The 20,217-nt window shown below is 46.1% G+C and overlaps 1 protein-coding gene across 1 annotated transcript in view; it reads right to left on the reverse strand.

Annotated features, from left to right (window-relative positions):
* The window catches only part of LOC124606602 (polyglutamylase complex subunit TTLL1), a gene marked incomplete at its 3' end in the record, with an annotated part of 186,825 nt that overhangs the window by 138,427 nt on the left and 28,181 nt on the right, over positions 1-20,217 (reverse strand). The window contains exon 3 of the mRNA XM_047138587.1: positions 1,427-1,492. Within this exon, the coding sequence (XP_046994543.1) occupies positions 1,427-1,492 (66 nt within the window). The remainder of the gene's footprint in view (positions 1-1,426; positions 1,493-20,217) is intronic.

A 20,217-nucleotide genomic window follows, 5' to 3' on the forward strand; every position in this document is an offset into this window, starting at 1 on the left:
TCATCGGCAAAAAGTACCAGCTTTGCATTTTCGTGAAGATAGAACGGCAACTCATGAATACATATTAAGAACAGCAGAGGACCCAAGACCGAACCTTGTGGTACCTCACTCTTGATTGTTCCTCAGTTTGAGAAATCACCAGTTTTTTGCATATTGTGTGAACTGCGTATTTCATCTTTCTGCACTCTTCCAGTTAGGTACGATTTAAACCATTTGAGCGCTGTCCCATTCATACCACAGTACTTGAGCTCATCTAGAAGTATTCCATAATTTACACAATCAAGAGCCTTTGAGAGATCACAAAAAATCCCGACGGGTGACTTCCGGTTACTCGGAGCATTTAATATTTCATTAGTGAAAGTATATATAGCATTTTCGGTTGAAAAACCTTTCTGGAAACCAAACTGACATTTTGTTAAAACTTTATTTTTACAAAGGTGCGAAGCTACTGTACAAGACATTACTATTTCAACAATTTTGGATAAGGCAGTCAGAAGAGAGACTGGGCGTTGGTTGTTGACATCAGACGTCAGTCAATGCGTTTCCAGGCCTTAGACGAGTCCGGACAGCGGTGGGGTACTAACCTGAGTGTCACCCACCATACGGGCGGACAGTCACGACTGATGGTCTGGAGTGCAGTTTCTCTTCATAGGAAGACCGCATTGGTTACCACCCATGGCACCCTTAGAGCACGGCGGTACTTCGACGATATTCTACGCCCCCTTCTATCGTCCTCTATGGCAAGCCATCCTAGGCTTACACTTAAGCGAGATAACGCGCGCCCGAAACGGCGAGAGTTTCTATCCGACAGGCCAAGTGAAAATAATTTGGCACGATAACTCTCAGGAAAACATACAACAACTCTGTCAATCAATGCCTGGCCGAATAATTGCTTTCGTAAGTGCCAGAGATGGACCAACACATTATTGACTTGCTCATTTTGTGAAGGTCTTTCTCTTGAAGAAATTGTAACCACTTGTTTGTCTGTATATGCACGTTACATCTAACGATTTACGTCGCATTCGGATAGTTCTTTCGTGGTGCGTTGTTTATATGTCTTAGAGCGTATTCTGCGTGTTTCTTATGCCTATTTTCGATGGTAATGGTCCATCTTGTAGCCGCCACCTTGAAAGGCGTAATCTACCTGTTATTACATGTCGCCTGTGGTTGTCTTAGTGACTCTTATAAACTATGCTGTTTAGTCGAAATATAACGTCACCGGTTAAAGCTGAAGGGTGTATTCGGACCATCTTTCGTGGAGTCGTGCTGACTCTGTGAGAGAAGTTGCTTTTCCTCCCTTGCTGTCTAGCAGAAAAGTGTTTTGACAAAATACTACATCCGTTAGTTCCTTCTATATTCCTCATTAGCATCAGTAGCTTTTCGATGCACAGCCGGCAGCTGGTGGGTGAAGATGCAGTTACTTAACTGGTTGTCGTTCATCCTGTAGCCACTGTCGACACTGAAGAGGTTGCGACATGTCTGCGTTCCAGCCCTGTAACAAGAAAAGTAGTCTCACTAAATGATCTTCGACAAGATTATAGCTGAAAGTGCTTGCTTCACTTGTTGCACTATCAAACACTATGCAAGACCATACACAATACTGCAGTGAAACATATCAGATGTGGATAAACCCTTTCCAGATCATGACTGACACAGATGTTGCTAAATCTACGGAGCAAGAACAACTCGTTTTGCCAACTTATTTATTAAGGGAACTACATTAAGCCACCAACAGTAACACACTCTTAAAAACCAACAAAACCAGAAGGATCCCTTCTGCGCATCTAGCAAATAACAACTAATTCCTATAATCAGAGTTCCCTTCGAATCTATACCTGTACAACTGTTCCATGGCCAAGTCGGCTTGTAATGTCCCCACAGAAAATACTCTCTACCACGCACCAATTAATCATTTTCAATCAAACCATCCACATTCATTCACTTTGGAAAAGTTATCTGATCTGGCTTCCTCGTAATATATGCGGCGACAGCTCGACGACGCCAAAGTATTTTCTAGTGCGTTTATTCTTTGAAATAACAGAGATGCATATATGCATTCTCCATGGTTGTTAAGAGTGGTAACTAGGACACCTTCTGGAGTATCTGTTGAGGGATTGACGTGTTTCTGAGAGATACATATTCTGCTTTTCTTCTCGCTAAAGCGAGCCAATTAACATTTGTGCCGCTAGCGGTTTGTTTGAAGAGAAAGAGACTGTAAACGGAAAATAATTAAGGCGTGGAATCACCGGAGATCTGGATATGTAGTGGAGATGGATTTAATACACAATTTCCTCCATAAATAAGGTTTGTGACTTTTTTGTTCTGGAGTGAATGAACGAATGAGTTTTTTCTGAATCATTTGATGATCACGTTGGCCCTGTAATTAGTGGCGAAGTTTCAGCTGTGTCGAAGGGAGCCTGCAATCGCTGAGTCTGTGTTAAATCGTCCAAAAAGGCTTCGTACACATCTGGAATTCGCAATCTTTCGTAAAAGGAACAAATTGTCCAAACGATTGATTCTCCCGACTGACTGCAGTGTTTAACAGTAATAATAAATGTAAAGATCTCTTACAGCAAGCCAGCCGCTGATTACCAAGACGAAGGACTCCACCAAAGATCCTATTTGGCTGATTTCACGTAATGAAATATTATACTAAAAACTGTACATAGATAAAGGAGAGAAAGAGACAGAGCGAATGAAAATAGAGATAATACTAATAATCCTCCATTAGTCTAATTTTTCGCCTGTCTTATCACGGATCAGCCATAAACGGGGAGGGCCTTACTTTACTGTATAGATTTATGTGTGGAGGTGAAGGGATCTTAAAGGCAACAGATACACGTCTATACAGACAAGACATTACACAGAGATAGCGGCTAGCTGCATTCATCATCTATTCTTAGATAAAGAGACGGCAACTTATTATCCGAACATTTAAAAATGTTAAAGGCTGTTAGCAGCTGGTGGATAGCGTAATACGACGGAAGCGACGTCTCACAATTGTTGCGGAAGAGAGGATGACCGAGGTGGCACTTCGCTGAACCGGCCGATCTTTTCCACACTCAGCGAGTCGAGAACGGCCCGCTGAACGGACTGGCGCCGGTTTACCTATCCCCGAGTGGAAGGATATTTCAGAGACTACTTGCCCACATGTGATCGCCAGGAAATAGTTCGTCGATCGTCGCGCCCCCTTCCTCTGCTACTGATTGATCTCCTCTGACGGACGATGGCCGTACCTAAGTGTTTGTTGTCAACTGTGGTACTTCCTTGTAAACACTCTTGTGTCGGCGGAGTCGCAACCCGCATCGCTGGTCTGTCTGAGGAGTTGTCGCTGCAGTAGGCATCTGTTGGTGACTGCAGCAGTCCTCCTCTCCCACCCCTCCCAAGGGCGAGGCGGCTGCACTGGTGACGGCTGCGACGGCGGTGACAGCAAAGGGACGTCCGATCGACCCCCAGCCTACCAGAAGACCTCAGACCAAAGGCGTAGTGCCAGAGACAATGCCAGTGCCAAGCCCAGCCCACGACAGGCTGGTCGAAGTGCTTCTGTCAGAGGGAATGGTCGTCGAGGACGACAGTTGCCATGCTGCGATCGAAAAGTGTGGAGACATCGGCGGGAACCCAGCGGGGGCGGCCCCTGGAGAACACCAACGTCCAGACTGGATCCTGTGGAGAGAAGCGCAGCCACTCCGAGACCGGAGCAGCCAGCCGAGGGGAAGCAGGAAACAGGAGTGACAAGGTCGTTCGATAGGGCGGCCGTGTAGCTTCTCAGCTGGAGAGGATCCATCATGACCAGAAGAATGATAAGCAGACAGGAAGAGGTCGAGGGCAAATGACAGGGAGTGATGCTGACTCAGTTTGGCCATCTGCGATTTAAACGTGTGGACAAACCTTTCACCTAACCCATTGGATGCGGGATGGAAGGGCGCCATATGGGTAGCTGGATGCCCAATGTAGCGCAGAAGAGAGTAAACACTGCCGATGAGAACTGCAGGCTGTTGTTCGTGACAATAGCCTCCAGTAGACCCTTGCTGGAGAAAATATTAGAGAGGGCTTGAATGGCGTGAGAGTCGGTCGTCGAGGACACGCAGGTGACATATGGAAAACCACTGCCACCGTCCACCAAAATGAGCTAGTAGGACACTATGAATGGACCCGCAAATCCAGATGGAACCGGGACCATGGGGCTGTAGTTGGAGGTCACAGAAGCAGGTGCTGTGGCGGAGCCAACTGCTGACACTGACAGGAGGAGCAGCAACCACGATGTGGGTGATGTCGCTGTCCATTCCTCACCAACAAACATATTGGTGGGCAAGGTGTTTCGTCAGGATGATCCCCCAGTGCCCAACATGTAGGAGCTCGAAGACCCCCTGATGGAAGGAGGATGGTATCACAAGACGCCAATGGTCAGTGTCCCCAAAGAGAAAAAGAACCCTGTCACAGATGGAAAAGTCGTTGTGACGAGGCCAGTAAGCCCAAACCTCTGGGTCTAACACCTGATGACGATCATATAGCCACCAGAGTTGAACATGGTGCAGAATCGTCCAGAGAACCATGTGCTGTGTGATGAGCCGGGCATTAAGTGGCAATGCGGCAATGGTGGAGGAGGCCATGGCACCCAGATGAAGACAAACAACCGGCTCACCATCGAAGTCGAAATCGGCCTCCACGGAAAGTTGAGAAAGATGATCAGCATTGGCATGGAGGGCCGTGGCCCGGTAATGGATGTCGTAGATGTACCATGCAAGGAACAGACAGTGAGTAGTCTGGGTAGGGATGGCAGATCTGGCGCCAAACACAGAAACCAAGGGCTTGTGGCCCATGGAGGTGGACCTCACGGTGTTTGACCCTACAGACTCTGTCTTGAAGGATACTCACCATCTGCCGAGTGTCTCCTTTGTTCAGATGGTCCTCCCACACACGACAGGGTCCACTGCTGTTACAGTCCAGATCAACGGGACACAGGGTCCTCGGCTACTATTATTGATGGTGACTCTCACCACCGCCATAGATGGTGGCAAAGTACTCTGCTATGGTGGCCATAGATGAAGTTGTGGAACTTCTTGAAGCCAAATAAAATGGCTAAGACCTGCTTTTCGATGTGGCTACAGTTGCACTGTGCATGTGATAGGGTTTTCGAGGCGAAAGCCACTGGGCGCTCTACACCATCAACGATATGAGACAACATAGCCCCCAGCACATAATCCGATGCATCATTGGCCAAAATAAGAGACCTGTCGGGATCGTATGGGATGAGGCATGGTGGAGCACAAACAGCTGATTTCAGATGTTGGAAAGCTCAATCACATCCAGCGACCAGGTCCAGGGAACATTCTTGCAAAGCTGGTGATGCAGAGGCTCTGCCAGAGCCGCAGCATATGGAATGAAACACCAATCATAGTTAAGCTGACCCAAGACAAATTTGAGATGGGAGATGTTTGTCGGCGTCACAAGTCACTGAATAGCCTTGAGGTATTGCGGCGTTGGGCGAATGCCCATGGCGCTCAAGACATGGCCGAGATAGGTCATTTGTGGCACAAAAAATTGACATTTGGCTCTGTTGCACTGCAACCCCACAGCCTGCAGAACCTTGAAAAGTCGCCAAACATTCTGCACTAAGTTTGGGGCCGAGATTCCTGTGACTAAGATGTCATCTAAGTAATTGGCAGTGCCTGGGACCTCCTTGGTCACAGACTCCACAAAGTGTTGAAAGATTGCTGGAGCACTGGGGATCCCAAAGGGAAGGCAGTTGTACCAACAGAGCCCAAAGGGAGTATTGATGATGAGAATCTCTTGAGAGGGAGCATCATTTGGCAGCTGGAGGTATGCTTCCCGAGGATCAATCTTGGTGAAGGTCTTTCCACCCACCAACTTGGACAGAATACAGTCGACCTTCGAGATGGGGTAAGAGTCAGTGACAGACTGGGCATTGACGGTGGCTTTAAAATCGCCACATACCCAGAGGGAGCCATTCGGTTTTTCGAGGATGACAGTGTGTGAAGCCCAGCGACTGTGGTGAGCCAGTGTCAGAATTCCCACCTCCTCGAGGTGACTCAATTCCTTTTATAGGGCACCCCATAGGGAGAAAGGTGCTGGACAAGCCTTGTGGAACTTCAGAACCGCTGAGTGAAGTAGTTTGATGTGCACTTCGAAATCAGAAACTCCCCAGAGAGAGTCAGGGAAGACATCAGGGAAGGAACCGAAAAGCTCCTTTAAAAGAACATCAGGCGACACAGTTTGGACGTTTGGGACCGACTCATGGATCTCAATGCCAAGAGAGTGAAAAAGATCCATTCCCAACAGATTAGTGGCTGTGGGGGTGGCTAGGACCAAAACACAGGCAATGACATCATGAGAGAGATATCACACCTGTGCCCGGAACCACCCCTGCATGCAGATAATATCATTATTATAGCTCTTCAAGGGGGTTGGGAATGGGTAGAGCATCAGAGCACCCAAGCGATGGTGAGAGTCACCATCAATAATAGTAGCTGAGGACCCTGTGTCCCGTTGATCTGGACTGTCACAGCAGTGGACCCTGTCGTGTGTGGGAGGACCATCTGGACAAAGGAGACACTCAGCAGATGGTGAGTATCCTTCAAGACAGACTCTGTAGGGTCAAACACCGTGAGGGCCCCCCTCCACTGATGCAGAGGAGCGGCAAACGTCGGCCTGATGACCCTTCATCCCACAAGTGGAACAGAACACCTGCCAGAAACAACAATCGAGGCGCTGGTTTGTAACAAAGCATCGATGACAGGAGGGCAACCTCAGACGTGGCTGAGCCCAAGAACCCATAACCTGGTCTGGAGGAGGAGGAGGAGGAGGAGGCGGCGACAGGGTGCACGCCGCTGACCATCGGCGTGGCCGGCACTCCGGTGACCGTGGCCCTGAGCGACGACGGGGTGGCCATTGGGCAAAGACCTGCGGCGAGGTTTGGAGTGCTGCAGACTGACAGGAAGACTGTTCATGGGCACGAATGACTGACAGACTCCTCTCCAAGAAGCGATCCTTCAGCTTCAACAGATCTATTTGCAGGGCATCGTCAGGAGCATGGACCAGAATCGTGTCGTGAATGCGGGCCGAGCCATATGACTGCTTACACCCCAGGTTGGCACAATAGAACCAGTAGTCCCAGGAGATCCTTTGAAGGCAAATGATCCATTCCTTGTAAGACTGCAATGGACACTTCTGACAGCTGAAGAACTTGTGGCAAGCTGCCGCGACGTGGACCTGGGCATCAAAGTACTCTGCTAAAGTGGCAGTCAGCTGTTCGTAAGGGAGGGCATGGAGTTCTATCTCCAGATGAAACTGCTGCACTAAGCAATAGATGTCAGGACCCACATAGGCAAGAAAAATCACCTGACACTGGCCAGTGTCGATGATTCTGTGGGCAAGGAAATGTTTTTCCAAGTGAGTTGCATAAATATTCTATGGTTCAATAGACTTGTCAAACGGCAGAAACGCGACAGGAGCGGCCAACGCCGGCATCCCCGGAGGAACACTAGTCAAAGCCTGCAGATGCTGAATCAGAAGTGCAGTTGTGTGTTGCATATTATCAAACAGCTCAAGGATGCGAGCCGACGAAGTATCTAAACCCAGAATACCTTCAGCCATGTCAACAAACAATGGAGCAAGAACAACTCGTTTTGCCAACTTATTTATTAAGCGAACTACAATAAGCCATCAACAGTGACACACTCTTCAAAACCAACAAAACAATAAGGATCCCTTCTGCGCATCTAGCAAATTACAACTAAATCCTATAATCAGGGTTCCCTTCGACTCTATACCTGTACAACTGTTCCACACCAGAGTCGGCTGTTAGCAGTTGGTGGATAGCATAACACGACAGAAGCGACGTCCCGAGATCGTTGTGGAAGAGATGGTCGAGGTGGCACACCGCTGGACCGGTCGATCTTCTCCACACTCAGAGTGTCGAGAACTGCCCGCTAAATGGCCGGGCGGAAGGATATTTCCGGGACTATTTGCACACACGTGATCACCAGGAAACAGTTCGTCGATTGTCGCGCCCGCTTCCTCTGCTGCTGGTTGATGCCCTCTGAGCGACGTTGGCCGCACCTACGTGTTTGTTGTCAACTGTGGTACTTGTTTGTAAACACTCTTGTGTCAGCCAGACTTCGCAGCGGAGTCGGCAACCCGCATCGCTGGTCTGTCTGCAGAGTTGCCGCTGCAGTAGGCGTCTGCTGGTGACTGCAGCAGATGTGGCACATTGGTTTGCAGAGTTAATTAAGTTTCTAATCATGACTCGACATTGCTCTGAAATAAACTCAGATGAATCATATGTCACTCAGTCTTGATCTGATCATCCACTAGTTAGTGAGCACTCCCCAGAAACGTGTACTACCCATGGACTTGGAATGGACGTTCAACAAGAAATGGCTATGGTTGAAAGAGTCTGGTTTGGCCATTACATTCGTAACCCTATAGGTGGTCATGGCAGAATATCATGAATCAACACAGCGAAGACAGCTGAGGTGAACAGTTGCAGCAGACGAGCGGCCAACAGAGCATTCGCAGTGATCACAGCTGGACTGGGAACACAGCAGTGGGCCATCACCCACCATCCGAGCAACTGGATCAAGTACAGGGGTGACGTCGGCCGGTATGTGATTGCGCTCCTCACCGGCAACAGCGATGCGTCCTCAGATAAGGATAGCCGTCCTTGGCAAACGGGGAGACAGAAAAGAAAACACGAATGCAGAATTCCATCGAGCCGGTCTCTGGAGTATCCCAGGAACCGCAGGATGTACCTACGCACCGGAGAACGATCGAGTGTGTCGTGGAATATGCCAGACAAAAACTGGGGCACTACTGTGTATACTCTATTTCAGATAATTACAGCAACCACCGTAAAATATCTAGGAGTATTTGTCCAAAGCGGCATTAAACAAATAGTAGGAAAAGCACATGCCAGACTGAGAATCATAGAAGAATCGTAAACAAATGCAATTCATTCGATAAAGGTATGGCGTACAATGCGCTTGTTCGACAGGTTCTTGAGTGTTCATCATCAGTCTGGGGCCCTTATCATGTAGGGCTGATAGAGAAGATAGAGACGTTCCAACGAAGAGCGTAGAGTTTCGTTACGGGATCATTTAGTCAGCACCAGTGCGTTACAGAGATTTAAAAAAAAAAAAAACAGGTGCAGACGCTACAAGAGAGGCGTTGTGCATCACGGAGAGGTTTCCTGTTAAAATTTCGAGAGCATGCTTTCCGCGGAGGCCCGTACAATATATCACTTCCTCCCACATAAGTCTCGCGAAATGAGCACAATGAGAGTAGTCGAGAAATTAGAGCTAATACAGAGACTTACCAACAATCGTGCTTCTAAATGATACCTAATTGAAACCCTCAGCTGCCGACAGGTGTTGTTGACATACCTTGATGGGGACAGCTGAAAATGTGTGCCCCGACCGGGACTCGACCCCGGGATCCCCTGCATACATTGCAGACGCTCTATCCATCTGAGCCACCGAGGGCACAGATGAATAGCGCGACTGCAGGGACTTATCTCTTGCACGCTTCCCACGAGATTCACATTCCCAACTGTCCACAATATACATACGTAATGTTCTTAATAGATACTTTGCCCATCCACTCACTACTCGCGCACACTAAGGTGACGATTCCCGTAAGAGTTACGCACATTACGTATGTAGATTTTGGACAGTTCGGAATGTGCATCTCACGGGCAACGTGTAAAGGATAAGTCCCTGCAGTCGCGCTATTCATCTGTGTCCTCGGTGGCTCAGATGGATGGAGCGTCTGCCATGTAAGGAGATCCCGGGTTCGAGTCCCGGTTGGGGCACACATTTTCAGCTGTCCCCATCAAGGTATGTCAACAACACCTGTCGGCAGCTGAGGGTTTCCATTAATTATCATTTATTCTAGAGAAGGTGCACCGTCATCAATGGTATCTGTTCTTTCGAGAAACTACTGTCTTCATATACAGGGTGTTACAAAAAGGTACGGCCAAACTTTCAGGAAACATTCCTCACACACAAAGAAAGAAAATATGTTACGTGGACATGTGTCCGGAAACGCTTACTTTCCATGTTAGAGCTCATTTTATTAGTTCTCTTCAAATCACATTAATCACGGAATGGAAACACACAGAAACAGAACGTACCAGCGTGACTTCAAACACTTTGTTACAGGAAATGTTCAAAATGTCCTCCGTTAGCGAGGATACATGCATCCACCCTCCGTCGCATGGAATCCCTGATGCGCTGATGCAGCCCTGGAGAATGGCGTATTGTATCACAGCCGTCCACAATACGAGCACGAAGAGTCTCTACATTTGGTACCGGGGTTGCGTAGACAAGAGCTTTCAAATGCCCCCATAAATGAAAGTCGAGAGGGTTAAGGTCAGGAGAGCGTGGAGGCCATGGGATTGGTCCGCCTCTACCAATCCATCGCTCACCGAATCTGTTGTTGAGAAGGGTACGAACACTTCGACTGAAATGTGCAGGAGCTCCATCGTGCATGAACCACATGTTGTGTCGTACTTGTAAAGGCACATGTTCTAGCAGCACAGGTAGAGTATCCCGCATGAAGAGAAATCAGAGCTCGAACAGAAAGGTTTAGGTGTTCGTTTTTCCCGCGCGCTGTTCAGGAGTGGAATGGTAGAGAGATAGTATGATTGTGGTTCGACGAATCCTCTACCAAGCACTTAAATGTGAATTGCAGAGTAGCCATGTAGATGTAGAAGACAAACAAGAAAACGTTCCCCCTCTCCCATCCTCTTATCACGCAATGCCTGCGCTACTTACCCATCTTGCCCTTGTGATAATCGGTCAACTTTACTTAACTCACAGCCCAATCCATCAACTTCCATTACAATTAAGCACATCTTAAAATTTTACTGTATTTGTATTTCTGTTTGTTGTTGTTGTGGTCTTCAGTCAGGAGACGGGTTTCATGCAGCTCTCCACGATACTCTATCCCGTGCAAGCTTTTTCATCTCCGAATAACTACTGCACCTACATCCTTCCAAATCTGCCTAGTCTATTCGTTTCTTGGTCTCCCTCTACGAATTTTAGCATCCACGCTTCCCTCCAATACTAAGTTGGTGATCTCTTGAGGCCTCAGAACGTGTACTATGATCTCTTGGTGCCTCAGAAACTGTCCTACCAACCGATCCCTTCTTCCAGTCAAGTTGTGCCACAAATTCCTCTCTTCCCCAATTCTATTCAGTACCTCCCCATTAGTTACGTGATCTACCCATCTAATTTTCAGCATTCTTCTATAGCACCACATTTCGAAAGCTTCTATTCTCTTCTCGTCCAAACTATTTATCGCCCATGTTTCACTTCCGTACATGGCAACACTCCATGCAAATACTTTCAAACCTACACTCCATATTGAAAAATTTTAATTCCTACTCCAAATTTTTGTTTTGCTGACTTTTCTGCTTGCTCAATATGCAGATCGAATAACATCGCGTATAGGCTACAACCCTGTCTCACTCCCTTCCCAACCACTGCTTCCCTTTCGTACCCCTCGATTCTTGTAACTGCCATGTGGCTTCTGTGCAAATTCTAAATATCCTTTCGCTCCCTGTATTTTACCCCTACCACCTTCAGAATTTGAAAGAGTACTCCAGTCAACATTGCCGAAAGCTTTCTGTAAGTCTTATGCCAGTGAACATTGTCAAAAGTTTTCTCTAAGTCTACAGGTGCTAGAAACGTAGGTTTGCCTTTCCTTAACCCATTTTCTAAGATAAGTCGTAGAGTCAGTATTGCCTCGCGTGTTCTAACATTTCTACGGAATCCAAATTGATCTTCGTCGAGATCGGTTTCTACTAGTTTTTCCATTCATCTGCAAAGAATTCGTGTTAGTATTTTGCAGCCGTGACTTATTAAACTGATAGTTCCGTAATTTCCAAACCTGTCAACACCTGCTTTCTTTGGCTCAAATGGCTCTGAGCACTATGGGTCTTAACTTCTGAGGTCATCAGTCGCCTAGAAGTTAGAACTACTTAAACCTAACTAACCTAAGGACATCACACACATCCATGCCCGAGGCAGAATTCGAACCTGCGACCGTAGCAGTCGCGCGGTTCCAGACTGTAGCGCCTAGAACCTCTCGGCCATCCCGGCCGGCGCTTTCTTTGGGACTGGAGTTATTACATTCCTCTTGAAGTTGCCTGTCTCATACATCTTGTTCACCAGACGGTAGAGTTTTGTCATGGCTGGCTCTTCAAAGGCTATCAGTAGTTGTCTAGTCCTGGGGCCTTTTTTTGACTTGGGTCTTTCATTGCTCTGTTTGTTACTGAGTGGGAAAAGTTCGCTCTTAAGAGTATTTTAACATTAGTTGACACTTTTGACTTTGGCTTTTAGTTGCTAGCTGCATGTTTTTAAACAAGGTTCGTCTGAAAAATTATGTGAACGATCTCAGAAAAATAAAGAAAACAGGAGTTACGAACAAAATAGCGTTTACTGGTCTTCAAAGTAACCACCAGAAGCTGGAACACCCTTCTGAGACCGGATGTAAAGTTACTGGAAACTGTCAGCAAACGCTTCCTGTAGAATCGCACGAAGCTCCGTGGTTTCGCTTTGTTCGATACCCGCTACATCTGCGCGTTCAAGTTTCTCGCCCAACGCTAGGTGACAGTCCTTTAACACCCTCGTATTCTCCAGAATTTTCACCCGCAGGCTTCTTTTTGTTTCCCCGCCTGAAATTCGCTCTGAAAGGATTATGCTTCGCGGATTTTGGACGCGACCACGGTGGTTCCAGCGATTGTACATGGAGCGTTTGCTGGCAGTTCTTCATGATTTTACATCCGATGTCGCACGGGTGCTCTAGCTAATGGTGATTACTTTGAAGGCCAGAGAAGGTATCTTGTTTTTAACTCTTGTTTCCTTTATTTTTCTGAGGCCATTCACCGAGCTCTTAGTCCGCCCCCGGTTGCTGAGAGGTCAGCGCGACAGACTGTCAATCCTAAGGGCCCGGGTTCTATTCCCGGCTGGATCGTATATTTTCTCCGCTCAGGGACAGGGTGTTGTGTTGTCCTAATCATCATCATTTCATCCCCATCGACGCGCAGGTCGCCGAAGTGGCGTCAAATCGACAGACTTGCACCAGGCGAACGGTCTACCCGACGGCAGGCCCTCCTCACACGACATTTTTTTTATTGCCGAGTTCTTCAGACGCACCTTCTAAAATACAATTGTGAACCGCGGGTCGCAGGAATAATTGACTGGGACCGCCTGCAATCAGCAGGTCGCAGTTTGGCGACCACGTAACCAGACATTTAGCGTGCAGCGACTGATATCCACCTCCGTAATGTTTGTTTACGTAGCGCGGCCACCTAACGGACCACCTACTGCACGGGTTTTGCGTGACGGACTCAGCTGTGAGCGGCCCGTCTGGGGGTTGTTGACCCACTCGCCCTTATACCTGCACCTAGGGTGGCAGGGGGAGCGGTTTAGTACGCCCCTCCCGGCTAACCCTCAACCGCCTGCACTTCGCCGGAAGCGACCCGTTCGTGTAGCTGTTAACATGGCACTTCCCCCACCCATGCCCGGGGCGGCGTGGAATTGTCTTTGGCACAGGTCTCTCTGTGAGAAGTCTTTGACACACTCTCCCGTGGTCTGTCTTCACGCAAACTGCCCAGTTCTTGTTTCCGTTCGGCGCCAGTGTAGTGACCGTAGCGCGTTTGAAAGTGTTTCTGTGCGTGTTAAACTCGGCTCTTGGACTCATACACGTGCTCACCAATTCACAGCAATGGATTCCTGGGATACTAAATTGGAGCAGGAGTTTTCTGATCCGGACAATGTAAGTACAAATACAGATTTACTACACACTCATACAATGAAGGGCGCGCTAGCCGTTTCCGCACGACAGTCGCTAAAGAGTCTACCACTGTTTGGTGATTTTCATTGCGAAGACTGGTTTGATGCGGCCAGTCTCGCGCTGTAGTCAGATTGTGGTCTGCCATTACAGAATTTACCCCCGCACACATCTCCATCAGTGAACTGACGACTCTAGGCGCTCAGTCCGGAACCGCGCGACTGCTACGGTCGCAGGTTCGAATCCTGCCTCGGGCATGGATGTGTGTGATGTCCTTAGGTTAGTTAGGTTTAAGTAGTTCAAAGTTCTAGGGGACTGATGACCACAGATGTTTAGTCCCATAGTGCTCAGAGCCATTTGAACCATTTGAACTGACGACTCACTGATACTTCAAAATGTGTCCTATGAATCTATCCATTGTTTTAGTCAAAACACATAGCTTTTTTCACAATTCGATTCGTATCTCCTCATTAGTTACTCGACGTGCCTATGCAATACTGCGCGTTCTTTTGCAGCATTACATTTTAAAAGCATCTATTCGTTTCTTGTCCGAACTGTTCCGCGGCTCTCCCCGTCGGACGTTCGAGTCCTCCCTCGGGCATGTGTGTGTGTGTGTGTGTGTGTGTGTGTGTTGTCGTTAACGTAAGTCAGTTTAAGTTAGATTAAGTAGTGTGTAAGCCTAGGGACCGATGACCAAGCAGTTTGGTCCCGTAAGACCTTACCACAAATTACCAATTTTTCTGAACTGTTCACCATCCACACAAGGCAACCCTCCAGAATAATCCTTCAGAAAAGGCTTTATGTTAATTAAATTTATATCCGATGTTAACAAATTTAATTGCTAGACTGCATATTATATCATCGGATTGCGCCCATTCTCAGTTATTTCGCTGATCGCGTCGGCATCTGCATGATTATTCTGCGATTCACAAATAAGTGGCTGGCGGAGGGTTCATCGAACCACATTCAAGCTTATCTCTGCCGTTCCACTCTCCAACGAGCACTTAAAAATCTTTCTGGGCGAGCTTTGACTTTTCTTATTTTATTATGATGATCATTTCTCCCTTTGTGTGTGGGCGTGCTGCAACGAAAAACGCCTTTGTTTTAATGATTGCCACCCCAGTTCACGCATCACGTACGTGACGCATTCTCCCCTATCTCGCGATAACACAAAACGAACTGCCCTTCTTTGAACTTTTTCGATGTTCTCCGCCAGTCCCACCTGATGCGAATCCCACACCACTCCAGAAGAAGGCGGACAAGCGTGGTGTAAGCAGCGTCTTCCAGGACACCTGTTAGTGTTACATTTTCTAAGTGTCCTGCCAATACATAGCAGTCGTTGATTTGTTTCGCCCATAACATTATCTATGTGATTGTTCCAATTTAAGTTATATGTATTTGCAATCCCTAAGAATTTCGTTTCTGTGATTTATCATGTAGCCGAAATGTAGCAGATTTCTTTTGCTCTTATGTGGATCACTATACATTTTTCATTATTTAGAGTCAACCGGCACTTTTCGCACAATACAGATATCTTGTCTAAAGTATTTTGCAATTAGTTTTGGACATGTGATGATTTCACAAGACAGCATCATCTGCAAACAATCGAAGAGCGCAGTTCTGATTGTCTACTATGTCATTTATGTACGAGGTGAGACCAAAAAGTAACTGGAATCTTTTTAATTTCGCAGGCTTAATACATACGATTTTCAATTTTTTTACCATCTACATCTACATGATTACTCTGCAATTCACATTTAAGTGCTTGGCAGAGGGTTCATCGAACCACAATCATACTACCTCTCTACCATTCCACTCCCGAACAGCGCGCGGGAAAAACGAACACCTAAACCTTTCTGTTCGAGTTCTGATTTCTCTTATTTTATTTTGATGACCATTCCTACCTATGTAGGTTGGACTCAACAAAATATTTTCGCATTCGGAAGAGAAAGTTGGTGACTGAAATTTCGTAAATAGATCTCGCCACGACGAAAAACGTCTTTGCTTTAATGACTTCCATCCCAACTCGCGTATCATATCTGCCACACTCTCTCTCCTATTACGTGATAATACAAAACGAGCTGCCCTTTTTTTCACCCTTTCGATGTCCTCCGTCAATCCCACCTGGTTAGGATCCCACACCGCGCAGCAATATTCTAACAGAGGACGAACGAGTGTAGTGTAAGCTGTCTCTTTAGTGGACATGTTGCATCTTCTAAAAAAGCAACCTTTGGCATGTCGGTACACATGTTCCTCACGTATGTTTCCATTTTCATTTGTCTTTAATATTTAGTTTATTGTTGACAATCGAAAAGCTTACATTTGCTTTCGTGTGCTCCGTGAATTTTTACTTTGGAAATGATGATGAAGTCCCATACTCCAATGAGCGTAGGGGACGATGCAGTAGAACCGCACCGCTGTAGTAGGCAAGGTCCTAGTGGAGGTGGTTTGCCATTGCCTTCCTCCGTCCGTACTCGGCACCAATGACGATGATGAAGACGACACAACAACACCCACTCATCTCGGAGAAGGAAAAATCCCTGCTCCCGCCGGGAATCGAACCCGGGTCCCCGTGCGCGGGAAGCGAGAACGCTACCGCAAGACCGCGAGCTGCGGACACTTTCTAACTAGATGAATCAAAGAACTTGCATTAAATTTTGCTTGAAAAATGAAAAAAAAGTGAAATCGTTGAATTTCGACCAAAAACGACGTCGCGTAGACATCGCTCGGGAATTCCTGAATGAAGTCTACAACGATCCATAACTTCGAAAGAAGGTTATAACAGGTGACGAAACATGAGTATGCGGGTACGAAGTCGAAACCAAGGCCCAATCGTCCCAATATAGACTTCCTGAAGAGCCAAGGCCGAAAAAAATTCGACACGTTCGATCACATAAGAAGGTTCTTCTCACGGTTTTCTTCGATTACAATTGCAATTTGCATCATGAGTTACTATCTCGTGATCGTACGGTCAATAAGGAATACTACCTGGAAGTTATGGGCTGCTTGCGTGAAGCAATCCGAAGAAAACGACCAGAAATGAGACGAAACCACTCGCGGAATTTGCATCACAGTAATGGTCCCGCTAACAGCTCAATGCTTGTTCGTGATTTTTGGCAAAAACTAAAACCGTTATTGTTGCCTCGGCCATTGTATTCGCCGGATATCGCCGGTGGCACCACCCTGCGACTTCTTCTTATTGCCGAGGCTGAAGAGAACCACGAAAGGACTTCGTTTTGCTACCGTTGATGAGATAAAAACAGAATCGTCGATGGAGCTGAACAACATAACGAAAAGTGAGTTCCAAAAGTGCTTCCAGGACTGGGAAAAGCTCTGGCAGAAGCGTACTATATCTGAGGCGGACTACTTTGAAGAGGTCAAACTGATTCTGATGAACAGATAAAGATTCTTTAAGAAAAACAAAGATTCCCATTAGCTTTTCATCGCACATCGTAGATGAAAAAAAGTGTTGAAATGGCTCTGAGCACTATGGGACTTAACTTCTGAGGTCATCAGTCCCCTAGAACTTAGAACTACTTAAACCTAACTAACCTAAGGACATCACACACATCCATGCCCCAGACAGGATTCGAACCTGCCACCGTACCGGTCGCGCGGTTCCAGACTGTAGCGCCTAGAACCGCTCCGCCAATCCGGCCGGCTCGTAGATGAGGTACAGTAGAGGGCCTATAGCACTTCCTTAGGGAACGCCAGATATTGCTTTTCTTTCATTTGATGACTTTCCATCAGTTGCTAAAATGTGACCTTTCTGAAGGTAAATCACTAATCTAGTCGCACAACTGCGGCGATACTCTGTACGCACACAATTTGATTAGAAGTGGCTTGTGAGGATCGCTGTCAAAAGCCTTCTGGAAATCTAAAAGTACGGAATCAATTTGACATTCCCTGTCGATAGCACTCATTACTTCGTTAGAATAAAGAGCTTGAATTGTTCCACAAGAACGATATTTTCTGAACCGCGGTATTTGTCAATAAATCGTTTTCTTCGAGGTAACTCACATAAGTTCGAACACAGTATATGCCTAAATAGCAAAATGCATCTACTATTTTTAGTCTCTTATTTTCTAATTTAATTTTCCTGCATCACCTGACTTAATTTGTCTAATAAATTCCATTATCATAGATACACCCCTGTTGTTATTCATCTTACAATTTGATTTCAAGACACTTTCTATTTCGTGTAACCGCTCTCCCAATTCCATTCCCTTCCATGACAGAATTAAGATTTGACTATTCGTTCAGTAGAGCTTTTTGCCATACTGCAGACTCGAAACAATGTTCACACCAACATTACAACCCGTTTTGTTGCGACAAAGCTTTCGTCAGCGAGCTGTCATTGTTCAGACCGTTTCACAAAAACTACTACAACGCGTAGTTCCGTCGTAATGTATGCGGTCTTACTTTAGAAACACCCACGCCTTTTCGTTTGCCAGTCCCATCACAAGTTACCCTTGCGTCTTCGTGATCAGTTTATGGGACTGGCAAATGCGACGCAGTTGTACGGTGATAAAATATCAATACGACTTTTTGTAGAACATATTTGTATTATGATGCTGACAGCATTATATTAGCTTTTGTGAGGTGTTTTGAACAGTGAGCCTTGACTTTCGAAACGCTTTAATGTGTTACGTGAACATTTCTTTAAGCATGCTGAATGCGACGAAGACAAGGTAAAAAGAATTGAAAATGGGAATCCCGCCCCGGTTAATAATGATAACGAAGTTGGTTTCGGTAGTCTGGTAAATTTCCATGAATGGATGGAACATTTTTGTTGCGCCTTCGTGGTTGGTGAACTTGATTATTCGAAGGATCGTATAGAGAATTTCAACAATGTACAGCGTACAGTTCATTGTTGACACCCGTCTGAATTGATCAGTATGTCGGCTGCTATTGAAAATGGAGTAAATCTAATTACGTGGTGCTATTAAACATTTTCTTTTGAAGGGTTGGATTGTCACACAAATCAAAAGAGAATGAGATGCAGACCACGCGAACTCTGCACCATCATTGAAGAGCATTTACTTCTGGATTTCGCTCGACGGAAGATCCGTACCAAAAGACTGGAAAACTACACAGGTCACACCAGTGTTCAAGAAAGTTAGTAGGCGTACTCCTCTGAATAACAGGCCTGAATCATTAACGATATATGTAGCATGATTTTGGAACCAATATTGTGTTCGAACATTATGAATTAACTCGAAGAGGACGCCCTATTGACACACAATCAATATGGTTTTTGAAAACATCGTTCTTGTGAAACACAACTAGCTCTTTACACAGACGAAGTGTTGAGTGCTATTGACAAGGGATTTCAAATTGATTCCGTATTTCTAGATTTGGGCTTTTGAGACGGTACCACATAAGCGGCTTGTAGTGAAATTGCGTGCTTATGGAATATCGTCTCAATTATGTGACTGGAGTCGTGATTTCCTGTCAGAGAGGTCAAGGTTCGTAGTAACTGATGGAACGTCATCGAGTACAACAGAAATGATTTCTGGCGTTCCCCAAGGTAGTGTTACGGGCCCTCTGCTGTTCCTTATCTCCATAAACGATTTAGGAGACAGTCTGAGCAGCCGTCTTAGGCTGTTTGCAGATGGTTCTACTGTTTATCGACTACTAAACTCATCAGAAGATCAAAACAAATTGCAAAACGATTTAGAAAAGATATCTGAATAGTGCGAAATGTGTGAGGTCATCAAAATGACTGCAAAAAGGAGTCTGTTGAGCTTCGCTTACACGACAAATCAGTGTAATTCTGAAGATGGCAGGGGTCAAATACTTGGAGCGAAAGGCTATTTACAATTTGTACAGAAACCAGATGGCAGTTATAAGAGTGGAGGGGCATGAAAGGGAAGCAACGGTTGGGAAGGGAGTGAGACAGGGTTGTAGCCTCTCCCCGATGTTATTCAATCTGTATATTGAGCAAGCAGTAAAGGAAACAAAGGATAAATTCGGAGTAGGAATTAAAATCCATGGTGAAGAAATAAAAACTTTCAGGTTTGCCGATGACATTGTAATTGTACCAGAGACAGCAAAGGACTTGGAAGAGCAGTTGAACAGAATGGACAGTGTCTTGAAAGGAAGATATAAGATGAACATCAACAAAACCAAAACGAGGATAATGGAATGTAGTCGAATTAAATCGGGTGATGCTGAGGGAATTAGATTAGGAAATGAGACACTTAAAGTAGTAAAGGAGTTTTGCTATTTGGGGAGCAAAATAACTGATGATGGACGAAGTAGAGAGGATATAAAATGTAGACTGGCAATGGCAAGGAAGGCGTTTCTGAAGAAGAGAAATTTGTTAACATCGAGTATAGATCTAGGTGTCTGGAAGTCGTTTCTGAAAGTATTTGTATGGAGTGTAGCCATGTATGGAAG

The sequence above is a fragment of the Schistocerca americana genome, chromosome 3 (assembly GCF_021461395.2).
Source record: "Schistocerca americana isolate TAMUIC-IGC-003095 chromosome 3, iqSchAmer2.1, whole genome shotgun sequence".
Classification (NCBI taxonomy): domain Eukaryota; kingdom Metazoa; phylum Arthropoda; class Insecta; order Orthoptera; family Acrididae; genus Schistocerca; species Schistocerca americana.